This window comes from Hirundo rustica, chromosome 2 (assembly GCF_015227805.2).
Source record: "Hirundo rustica isolate bHirRus1 chromosome 2, bHirRus1.pri.v3, whole genome shotgun sequence".
NCBI classification, from domain to species: Eukaryota; Metazoa; Chordata; class Aves; order Passeriformes; family Hirundinidae; genus Hirundo; species Hirundo rustica.
Window position 1 is genome coordinate 36,109,822 of NC_053451.1, and position 13,019 is coordinate 36,122,840.

Sequence of the window (13,019 nt, forward strand, 5' to 3'; positions counted from 1 at the left end):
TAAAACCTTCAAATCATGAAAGAATACATTTTAACTCAATGTCATCTGACTTGAGCACATAGACTGGATTTAATGATGTGACTGTTGTTGGACAAGAGGGAACAAAGAATTATGATAAAAAAAGAAATTAAAAAGAAAACAAAGTCCGGAACCACTTTGTAACCACATACAGTTCATGAGTTTCAGTAGACGCAAATATCACACAAATCCAGGGAAGATGGACTTTCTTAAAGTTGGGCTATCCTGAGGTACACATTCAACATGGTGTCCCATACTCTTTGGGGAAATACAGATGTCCAGTTGTGACTGAGAAAATGACTGCATATGATATAATTTCTTCATTGTCTTTCTTAGAATTTAAAAATATCCAAGATATTAAATTGAATTCCTTTCAACAAATGTTGTTAAAATATTCTTGTTAAGAATGCCAACACAAGGAAAAGGTAAAGCAAAAGATCGCTTTGCAATATTTAGACATTGTTATTCATATTGTCATGTCACATATTTGTTTTTGGCAGGCCACCTATTATTCATTCATCGCAGTAATATTTTACACAAGAAACCGATTGGAATAGGGTAGGATGCAGTACACTGCATCTGAGCACCTTTAAAACCAAAAAGAAATCCTTTTAAAGAAGTCTGAGGTAAGTATTTAAAAAAAAAAAAAAAATGGTCAGAAGAATTCAGACTTGACACCTTTCTTTAAAATTCAGTTATTTTTAAAGATAGAAACATTTCGCAGAAGACAGCCTTGCTCATGCTAAAAAAGCTCTGAAACAAATTTCCATCTGAAATTTTCGTAGGTTTCTGCCAGTTTGTGCCTGAGTTCTCCTACTCGCTCACAGTGCACTTCCTTAGAGTCTGAAGAATTTGAAAATTTGTGTCTCCAGAAACAGACGCAGACTGCTATGTAGGTGGCTGTCCTGCCTGCTTTTGGGAAGAATGCTGACTTTACAGGTTTGCAAATATTGCCAGGGAAAAAAAAAACCACCAATTTTGAAATCATAGAAATTTTTAGAAATGTCAAAATATTTTGACCAATGAGTTTAAATTTTTCAACCCATTTCTTCTAGGAAGTTAATGATTTCCTTTCAGTTCACATTAGTGAGAGAAGATAAAATTTAAGTGAGTGTATAGGATAAAAATGTTTCCTCTAGTCATCTGTTTATAGAGCACCATAAGAAAGATGCTTAAAACCTTCCAATAATGTGGACATAAAGGATTATCTCAAACAATACTGGAGCAAAAGCAGTGAAGGAGACAGGAAATACATTGAAATATAGGGAATAAATATACTTTGAATAATATCATACTTGCTGTTCATCTTCTGAAAATTCAGTAGGCAGAAACCCAGAAATATCTCCACCTCATGATTGTTTCTAATGTGCATTTCTATGCATAGAAAAGCACATTAAAAAAATAGAAAAGCTTGTCTTGTATTTCATAGATGTATGTGTGCATATTTATGCATGTTATCAGCAAAATGAGCTTAGTTTAAATTCAATTTTCCTTAGAGCAGCTCAGTATAGATTGATAGCTTAGTATGTTATGCAAATGGAAAAGTTTCATTTGGAATATATGTAAGCAGGTTTTTAGTAATTCTGATAAAATAAATCCCAGATGCATCAGTACAATATTTCTGATACTGTTTTAGCTTTCTTAATAAAAGAACTAAGTCTGCTATGTTTGTTTATAGGTTAACCAAACACATACACTTAAACACCCACATAAAGAGAAAAATAGGCTGTGGTGGACATCATGGTCTACAAACATAAAGATCTGATAATTTGTTTTCAACAATAATACTTTAAAATGGTTCAGAAGAAAATGCAAATTTATGCAGGAAGCTTTTACACCTGAAAGTCCACATCTTTAACTTGAAATACCATAAAAAATGCACATTAAAAAAATTTACAAAATAAGCACAGGAATCAGAAAATGTAAAATTAGGAGTATGAGATCTTAGCTCTGTTGTCAAGTGTGCGCATATCTACTATGAACTGTTTGTATCTCTGTCATTAAACAGTTTGATGAATGTCAGCAATTACCTTCCTGGTGAGTCACCATTCTCATCAAACAAGATCATGTCCCCAGAGACCCCAGTAAAGTTAGTCTTCATGAGGGATTCCAGGAGTTTCCGTCCATCTATGGGCTTCATGGCATCGCAGAGGCCCACGTAGCCTGGGCACAGGGACAGCTGCATGTTGTGGAGCCCATAGGCCATGGAGTATATTGCATTGATTACAAAGCCCATCTTGGAGTCCTGAACATGCTGCGTCCTCAGAGTCATCTGGCCTGTCAGGGAACAAGCAGAGGGTTTAGGTGAATAGGGCTGGGACACAGTCAGATCTTCAGACAGCTGCAAGTGGCTTAGTTAATAACAGCGGGAAAAGTATCTTTTGAACAGCTCATAAAAGTTGCTTTTATTGGTACACACACTGATAACGTTAGAATAAAAATGAAGAAATGAAAGTAGAGGTTCTCTTTAAATATTGTATTATCCAGATAATGCATTTCTCCCTGCAGCTCATCACCTCACATATGTTGGTTTTAGAGTGCTGCTGTTTGATGTGTATTTTTAAAGCATGCACCATGGACATTATAATAGAATATTTTAGGGAACCCAGAAACATTTCTCCACCCACAGAAATTGCTTCAAGCCTTCAGAAATGTTAGTTGAAGCTGAAGAAATGCTAATAAGAGGTTTATTCTCTAGAAAACTTATTAAAAATTTCCACTCCTGGAAAATCAGTGAACTCTGTTGCCCAGAGGAATTGTCAATGCCCCATCCATGGCAGTGTTCAAGGCTAGGTTGGGTGGGGGCCCTCAGCAACCTGGTTTAGTGGAAGGTGTCCCTGCTCATGACAGAGGACTTGGAACTACATTATTTTTAAGGTATCTTCCAATCTAAGCCATTCTATAATTCTATGAGAAAGTTTTTGTTTCAGAGACTTGGAACTAACCCTGTGCAAACAGATTGACACCTAGGCACCACTCCTTTACTGTGCCAAAAGTTCCCCCCAATAACTCTTCTACATCCCTTGCTCCTCTCTCTTTATGAAGTAATGATAACAATGCAATACAGAAGAATATATTAAAATATCTGTGAAGTGTTTGACAGTGTGGGTTAGGCAATGACTCTGTTTAGCCAGAATTGGTGAATCCTAATTTTTTTTTGGCTTTTAAAACATGGTGTTTGCATTTCTATTCTCTATTTATGCTACTGTGAAATGCACAGAAAAAAAATTATTCAGCAGCAACTTGAAGACCTTTATTTTTTATAACACACTGCTATTATTAACACAGATTTCCTCTGTTGACACCCTCAGGCAAACTAAGGATGGGTAGGTTGGAGATTTTCTTCCCAGCTGCACTCTGGCCACAAGGTCTTTAATATTGGGGAAGTGAGAAGAGTCAGAGATAAAACAACTGTATCAATGGTGCTGAATATTTATCCAGTGCCTAGAAAGATTTGTCTCTGGAGGCAGGACAAACAAAGAGCATTTTGTCTATTAGAACATTTGCTCTCTCTTTATCAACCAAGCAGCAAACCTAGGAGCTAGGGAATCCCTTCCTTGTGTGGGCATCCCAGAGCAAAGGAAGTACAAATAACCTGCCTACTCCATGAGAGTCTGCCTGCCACAGAGGCATTGGTGAGGGGCAGGAATGGTGCTCACATCTGCCCATCTGAGCTGCAGAGGCAGCACAATCTGAGAAAGATTTTATACCATGAGAAGATTGAGGCACAGACAATTTTTTTTCTTTAAAGAAATGAAGACTAATAGAAGACTCTCAGGGTGGCACTCATCTAGTTTAACAACATCCATCCAGAAGACAAGAACCCACTCTGATGTGTAGGCATCTTTAGTGGAAAAGGGTAAGAATCTCCAGCTGGTGATCAATTCTATCATAAACCGGATGTGACTATATACAAGCACAACTTTTCAGTGGTGGACGAGAACATCACCCCACAGTTCTAATCACTAAAATCTATTGCATCAAGAAGGGTAGTAAAATACATAGTTTGAACTGAAAAACACTTTGTAGAGGTCAGAAAGTGAATGAGAGAATTGAGAGATTCCTTTCCTCCTCTGTTTTATGTGGAAGTTGGCACCACCATTTCCAGTCAACCTCAGGAGCAGTGATTATTAACATTTTAGAAAACTAAACAATATGAGCTTGAAGTATCTTAATGGAAAAAAAAGCCCTTGGAAGAAACACAGAGACCTGCTCATTTGTTCTGTTCTACCAAGGTATTGCTTTTTCCTAATTAAAAATAATAGGCATAAAAACTGCAACAGTGAAGTACATGTAAAACCCATATTAATAGAAATTAAGTGGAAAATTGTACAAGTGCATTACACTGCAATACATAAAACTTGTTTTAACCAATTATTCATCCACAAAATTAGCAGCTCACATACTGTGCAGTTAATTATAGTAGCCATTAGAATGAATCAGATTTGCTTTGGCAATAGTATATATCATAAAACAGTATTTCAACTGCATTATTGCATATGATTGCTTAAAAATCTAATAACTTACTTCTTAATTCTTACTCTCCACTGGGCTTTGTGTTCAATTTTATGAAATTTTTATTTTGATTTTCTTTAAATACTGAACCTCATTCCATTCACCTGATGATTTATATTGAGGCTGCTTATCTCTTCCTAGAAGCTGCTGGCAATTGTCAATGGAATTATGAGGGATTTAGCTGTTGTGAGAATTTTAATATACTTCCTGCAGCTGGAGAATACGTGAAATATTAATTGCCTCACTTGCCTATATAGGGGCAAATCCAACCTGCCAAGGTCAGTTTATAGTACCACAAGATTCTATATTTAAGGGAAAATCAAAAAAATTAAGAAAAAAATTTTCTCTAGTATATTGTAAAAAACCCTTCAAAATTACCAGCATTTAAAAACCACCTTAAAAAAACTGCAATTAAATCCAAGGCTGAAAGTTACTTTCAACCCATTTCACAAAGTATTTTGGCATATCAGACTTGAAGTATGTAAGTAACCTTACTTACCTCAGTAACCCTAGCAGTGGTTTTAAGGGTAGGCTGAATACACAAGCTAAAAGGTAGTATCCCACTCAACAACAATAAAAAAGTGAAAATATTTTAAATCTTACTCTGCAACAATTATAATTTAGGTAGCCTTAAACACTTTGTTCACTTAAGAGTTCTTGTATATTGTTCTTGCTGGAACTCTAGCACATATTTTACCTATATTACTCATCCATGCATGCTGTCTTTAGTCAAGAACTTTTCCTGACACAAAGTGATCATGACATGGAAATGTGGCATGGATGAATTTAATGGGGATGGTGCTGTTTGGAATATATCAACCTATTTATGAATCTGTGCTGAAGTTTTCAGAAGGGCCCATGTAGAGATAGGACTAAGGGCTTTAAATGGAAAGAAGTTGGGTTTAGAGGAAGAAATTGAAGGTGGTAAGAAGCTGGAACAAGTTGCCCAGAAAAGCTGTGAATGCTCCATCCCTGAAAGTGTTAAAGCCATGCTGGATGGGGCTTTCATTTAGTGGAAAAGGTATCTTCCCGTAGCAGAGAGACTAAAAGTTCCTTTCCTTTCCTTTCCTTTCCTTTCCTTTCCTTTCCTTTCCTTTCCTTTCCTTTCCTTTCCTTTCCTTTCCTTTCCTTTCCTTTCCTTTCCTTTCCTTTCCTTTCCTTTCCTTTCCTTTCCTTTCCTTTCCTTTCCTTTCCTTTCCTTTCCTTTCCTTTCCTTTCCTTTCCTTTCCTTTCCTTTCCTTTCCTTTCCTTTCCTTTCCTTTCCTTTCCTTTCCTTTCCTTTTTATGGTTAACTGTACGGAGATAAACTCCTCATCCAAATTTGTTCTTTTCTGTTGTCAAGTCTCCAAAGCACACAAATATGTAGATGATGAAAAAGAAACATGTTCTTTCACCAAGAAAGTGATTCCAACTAGCGACGGTTCATTTCTTGGATCTATTTGGAAACAATTAATGTACTTATGGGCAGTGATCCAAGAAAACTCTTATGGATGCTGTTAGTCCGTCTGCATGGTGAGCCAGCTCTGGACTGCTTCCCATGCTCCAGAGCTCAGCAACTCCCAGAACTGGTGGTTATGGCTACCAGTGAGACTAATCAAATAGTTCTTCCAAGACTGACTCTCTCCTTCCAAATATGGAAAAACAAACCAAACCCACATCTTTGCAGCAAATTCTGAAATTTGTCTATTGTTTCTAATACTGAGCATGAATATAAATATTCTTCCATAAATTTCATTATTTTACAGATTTTTTGATGTAAAACTTATCATTCCTCCTTTTTTTGTCCAGGTTTTTACCCTCGAGGAAGAAGAAATTCAATTTTTTTCTGCTTGCCAGCTTGTGATACTACAAAGCCTCATCAAGCAAGGATGTTAAAGAATGCAAAATTACCATGGGTCAATATGCTTTTTCTGCATTCCAACTTTTCCAAAGATGACAATGCTTTGAATTTTAAAGATGAATAAAGGGTAAAAAGAAGAGTGAAAATACTTTAAATTCCAGGCAATCCCTCAACCCCCTTATTTCATTCCCCAAGGAGAAACAGGAGAACAAAATATGAGACACAATATGGGAGAATATTTTTTTTAAAAGTGCTGAGCAGTGTGTTTGCTCTGCAATGAGTTTAACACTGAAATGAAGGGAAATTGTTTGTGTATTATTATCATGGCTGTTACTATTATTATTATTATCATCATCATCATCATTATTATTATTTTAAAAATTCTCTGTGATCAAAAGCTTGTTTATGAAGAAATCATGAGACATTACAATGGAAACCACAGGCATATTCTGCAGCCTCCAATTCTTTCATGTTTCCCCATGATTTTATCACAATTTAATTTCTCTAAAATTTCCATAAATATGTCGTTAAAAACTTCAGTGATTCTTTGTGCTAAGTTTTGTTTTGAGGGACAAGGGGCTGACATAAATGCGTTCTAGTTTTGCTGGCAAATATGTCCCACATTCACATTTTGCTCACGGTACTTAAAGTTCATAAACCAATGTGCTTTCCTATATTTTATTTCCTTTGCCTTAGTGAATTTCTTAAAAAAACCCAGGAGAACAGGGTAATCTTTCCAGCAAAACCGTGGTAGTGTCTGTCTCCTGCAGGATGTAGTGTGTGGCTTAACTCTGTCAGCAGGTCCATGTTGTCCCTGTTGTGCTCCTTGGGAACACGTGTAACTTTCCCTGGATCTGTATGCTCTGGATGACGTGCCACCAAGTCAATTATCCCAGAAACATGCATGTCTCTCCACTGGAGAAATGTGTGGTATCTTATAAAACAGAGGAAAAGTTGTACATAAGAACCATATGGTTCATATCTAATTAAATTGTCATTGTTTAAAGATATAGAAAAAGACTGATTTTGGAGCCTTTTCCAAAGTCTGTTGTCAGAGCTTTCTACCAAAGCAATGTGAAATGACAAAGTAACTGTCAGTTCTGTGTTATTTGAGAGGTTCTGGGTGTATATTGCTGCTAAAAAATCAATTGCAGTAGTTTATTTATTTATTTGTTTTCCTATTTTAATTTATTACAGGCTCTTGGACTGAAGAAAAGAGGAATTTTTTGCTCTATGGGAAATTTCATATATTTCAGTTCAAATATCCTTTTTCTCTGGGAAATGTCATTTTGATGCTGAGGCAAAACACGTAGAATAAAACAAATAATGTGAAGGTAAATGAAAAACCTGAAACAAAGCTTTTCAGTGTTACTGAGATGAGAAAACAAAAATGGCCCATTTCAATGCTGCTATGAAACACTTTTGAAATTTGACAAGGAATTCCAGTGCAATTCCCTCGCCCAATGCTTTTAACAAGTTTTATCTTTCACTCTTCTTAACTGAAGGCCAGTATCTGCACTGTTACATTTTACATGTTGCACCATTTTACAGTAACACCAAAGTGTTGAGAATGACTGAGACCAAATTCAATGTACCGCAATCCAGAGATGACTTTCAAAAGGTTTCTTCAGAGTACTTAGTTGACTTTGGTGTTTTACATCCATTTAAACCTGCATAGCCATGGCATTCGCAGAGTGCTCACAAATCTGATGACAGCTTGGCCTTCAGCCCTGGGTGCTCACAAAGCAGTGGCACTCTGGCTTCTCTTGTCAAGTTCAGTATAATCAGCAAAAAGAATAACAGCAACAGGTAGTCCTAGGAGAAGGTAAGTAAATAGATACCTATTTCTCCACACAATTCTCTTAACAGTACTGTTCTTTCTCTAGAGAATTCAGTTTCTTTGGTCACAAATTGCAACAAAGCTCAACTGCTACAGGTGCAAAAGCACATTAAATGGTTGCATGAAACTCTCTGTACTTGCAAACATGTTTATATGAAGTATTTTCATCGATATAGGAAGCTAAACTGCCGAGGGAAAAGAATGGCAGGAGCTACTCCAATATGAAATGTATATAATCTGAATAAATTTAATTATATTTTAACTTTCAAGGCTAGAGAGACATGGTCCAGATAGTTTCCAAGGCTCAGTAGGCAGTTGGAAAAGGAATTGTAATATAAAAAAGAAAGTCACATTAAATGTATCATCACATCTAATATATTGAAGGAAGTCAGGGAACATAAATGGAAGAAAAAACAAATGCAATTTTGTAGTCAGATTTTGGAGGAGTTTGATGAATTCTGTACCAACAATGAGAATATTCAAGCTATTAAAATGTTTGAGTTAAAGATGTATTAAATTCAGGATCAATTTATATGGAAATGCTTTTAAAAATATAAACCAGAGCATATAGCAATTTTTAGCGTCACACTGCTTTTTTCTCTGAAACAAAAAAATAGTAATGTCTGTGTGGGCTCCTGGCTCAGATTATATCAGGCCGCTACAAAATTAATATCTGGATTTATTCCTTACGGCTGATTTGCCTTTGGAAATTTCTGGATCTGACCCAGCATCACGGTAAAAGTAGTAACAACAGTGTTTGAGTTCCAGGTCTGAAATGTGGGGCATGAAAATGAGGTCTGGACCATAATTCAGCTTGCCAGTGCCCAAGTATGAGCATCAAACTGAATGACACACGGGATTTATTCAGGAGAATTTAAATGCTTCCTAATTCATTGTAAAAAAAAAAAAAAAACCAAACCAAACCAAACCAAAACAAAAAAACACAAACAAAAAACCAACCAACCAAAACAAAACAAAACAAAACAAAACAAAAACAAACAACCCACCACCCACAGAAATGAATTTTAACTAAATTTGTTCTGCTTTTATTTGCAATCTAAAAGTAAAAGTATAGGAGTGCTAAGTCTGAGGAATAGGATGTTTAAATGTGACATGTTCCTTGAAATATGGAAAATACCTTTCTGTTCTGGCAGCACTTATGTTTTGTTGGCTGAGTTCTGATTAAACCAATTTTGGCATTAGAGCTTACATTTAATCAACAGATTTACATGTTGCAGTGCAAAAGACTTGAGAGTCATGTTTTATTCCTTCGTTCTCTCTGGAAACCCAAAAGGGCCATTTGTTAAACCAAATTTCTGTTCATCTGAAACCATGGACTTTCTGTGTGTCCTTTTGTACTCATTAAAAATAGATGGAACTGGATGAGATTCAGCAGACAGGTAAGTATTTTTTGAACTTTCATTTTATGTGCACATTTGTACTTTAAGCTGCAAAAGTTTTTTTTTGTATTTATCCCAATTTTCCCTAATCTCTCTTTCTGAAAATAAACTCATTCATTCTTAATCCTCTTCTAAATTGCTTGGAGATATATTGGTCATCCGTCTTTAATGAGACTTTTTACACCCTCAGAAAAAAAGACTTTTATCTCAGAGAAGCCACATGGTTAAACCATGATGGAATTTGGGATTTTTGCATCCTGCTAAGACACGTTCAGAATGCCGCTGAGAGTTAACTTTTCCAGAGAGCTCTAACCAGGACACCTGTACATCACTGTGTGTTCTTCTTCCCTATAAGCCCTCTCACTGGGGCCTCGCTCCAGCCATGTCAGAAATAAGCTGCTTTCCTCACTTTCAGTGCCCTCTGTGTCTTGTTTGTGGCTGACCTTTGCCTGTGATGACCCAACCCCACAATTTCCCTTTTGTTTTCTGCTTCACTGCTTTGAAGCCCAGTATTTAATGTCAGGACCCTGCTGTAAGTACCTGCACAAGTGACCTATCACCTCCCTGCAGATTCCTGTTCCCACTGCTCCTTTACATGAAGCTGCTATTTTTTTCTTAAGTCTGTAGACTCTGCCACTCAAAGAAAGATACTGCACTGCTTCAGCAGCCTCAGCCTCTATTTATTTAGTCTTTATTTTCTATGACCCAGGTCACAGATACTTGGGATGTGTATTCTGGTATTGCTCTGTGTTTATCACCATAAATAACGCTGTTCCATCCGTGCCTCCAGCTTTTGCGCAGCGTGGGAAAATTAGTATCATTTAACAGTGCAGGCAAAATAAATAATTTAACAGACAGGTAAATGTAATAAATTTGCTTCTGCTCCTAGTGACTTTGAGGACTTGACTTTTTCCAGTACTGTCCATTGAGCCAGAGCTTCACCACATAATTAACTTGTTAGGTTTTGTTTCTGCTTGGTGTCATATGCATTTTTAGAAACACCCTCACCAGGATGGAAAGGTACTAGGGATTAGAGGTCTGGTGGGAACTCTGAAAAAAAGCAATCACATAACCATCTAGTCTTCAAAGGTCTAAAGGCAATCAATGCTAAAGGATTAGATTAGCCTTTTGAGACTTGAAGCTGGTCATTGAGTGGAGTTACTCATCTGGATCAACTTGCACACCTATTTATGAACTTCTTTGAATTATAGTCACGGATATTAAAAAAATCTCTGACTGGTTCTAGATGTGAAACCAATCCCAAATCTTGTAAAATCCCTAGTGTTTGGAGACCATTAAATGCCTCCTTTCACACATACATTTTAAATTCTTTGTTCTGACTCTTGTTCTTCTGAGGTAGCTTGTAGCAGCTCTCCTGTGGCATGGAACTGATTACACTGAAAATCAAGTCAGATAAGTCTGTGAACTTCCCACTTTCTGTAGTGCTCCAGCTGGGCAGAAAATCAATGTTCTTAGCAATGACAGCAGTGACACCCATTTGGATTAAGCAAGTATGTTCTAATCTGCAAATGAAAAATGAGCTGGATGCTGAAATTTTCATCTCAGTGTGAACTAAGTGTGTGTGAAGGGATGGAAACTTTAGTGCTTAATAGAAATGAATGCAGCAAAAACCCCTTTATTGTTTTTTTGGATTCTCTATGTTTGGTTGATTTCATAATTTTACTAAACATATCTTATTAAATCATGTATTCTTTAATAATAATACCTGCCCTGAAACTGTATATCAATAGCTTATGTTAAAAAGTGAGAAATATAGTCACAAATCACTGGAGATGATTACAATGATTTATGGTTTCAAGTATTTTCTGTCACAGAGATAAACATAGCCTAATATTCTACTAGGCAGGATTCATCAAAGCAAATTCAGAGATTTTAACAGCTAAATTCATAGCTGGTGCATAGGTGAAGTCAGTTATTACTTAGATTTCAGCCACATCTTCCTGGGTTTATTTTGTTATTGAATAAACTTGATTATACTGTTAACTAATCTTTATGTTTTCATGACAGCACAACTGGATTACAGAGAACAATTAATTTTGTTTCCCAGTAATATAATGGTTATTGCCTTTTATATAGACACATTAATTTAATAATGACCTTGTCTATTAACATCAGCTCTATGTTTATCTTTTAATCATTATTCCAAGAAGTAGAGAGTTGCTTGACTTTTGATGTAAAAAATATGTTTTGATTTCTCTCCAGCATTTCTTATATAACTTAATATTTTTGTGTGTGTGTGTGTATTTGGGTTTTCTAAATTTTTACATGCAGCTTCTGGAGAAGTCCATGTGTTTTGTTAGATAAACAAAAGGACATAGCCCTGTTTTCTCAACAGGTGAAATCAGAACAAAAACTAATTCTTCATCATGCAGAAACTCTTAGGACAATCTGTGAAATGATTGTGACCATTGAGTATCATCTTTACAATTGTGAAGTCTGAAGTGAGGGAATTTAGGACTCACAACTTTGAGTGTTCAAAATAAACAAATAGTAATATAGGAATTTAAAAGACATAATTTTCAAATTTGTATGGGTGATAGGAAATGAGGCAGAAACAACAACTGCCATGCCAATTTCAAATATTCATAGTAATTTTGATCTTAAAATCATAGCATCAAAATCTCTCACTCTTGCAAATCTCAGCGAATATATTTATGTCTTTCATGCTGGGTAATTCACAGAGTTGAGTAACTTCAAGTTTCTTCAGTTTATCATAAGCCCTTGCCTAGTTTTGGAGCTATTATGAGAAAAACAGCATAGGTGTCTTAGCACTTATGCCACAAAAAATGTCATTAAGTAGCTCTGCATGTCATCTTTCAGCCAAACTTTAAATTTCCTTTATATGAATTTTGACAGCTGGTCTAGATAAAAATCAAAACTATAAACCCAAGTAATACGATGACTAACATCTTCCTGTGTGAAAACCCTGACTAAATGGACAGTTTTAACTGACTGCTGAGCATAATGTCGTTGAGCTGGGAAATTCCACAATTGAATTAACATTTTTTTACCCTACAGCAACAAGAAAGAATTAAAGCTTTTATAATCTGGTTTTCATTCTTTTCCTGTATGCACTGAATACGATAATAAAACTGAAGAAAAGGAAATTAGAGCAATCTATTTGGAAAAAAGGCCTTTTTCACTATTCATGATTTGCAAATAAGATTTGAATTTTTGTACCTTTTTCTGTGTCTTTGACATTCCAGGTTTTAGGAACCTATTTGAGCTGTGACTCTTTGTGAGAAAGCTTCCAGCCACAACAGCTGTTCATGCCAAACTATTCAAGCTTTATGATTAAGTTGTCTTATATCCATGACTGGGTGAATTAGTGTATAAAATAACACCTCCCTGCACCCCCATGATAATTTTGTGTGGTGGTGAATTT

The 13,019-nt window shown here is 35.9% G+C and overlaps 1 protein-coding gene across 4 annotated transcripts in view; it reads right to left on the reverse strand.

The window, feature by feature from the left end:
- The window catches only part of GRM5 (glutamate metabotropic receptor 5), a 248,064-nt gene that overhangs the window by 48,167 nt on the left and 186,878 nt on the right, over nucleotides 1–13,019 (reverse strand). For all 4 annotated transcript variants that reach the window (XM_058419403.1, XM_040056246.2, XM_040056248.2 and 1 more), the window contains one exon: nucleotides 2,049–2,295. In XM_058419403.1, the coding sequence (XP_058275386.1) occupies nucleotides 2,049–2,295 (247 nt within the window). The remainder of the gene's footprint in view (nucleotides 1–2,048; nucleotides 2,296–13,019) is intronic.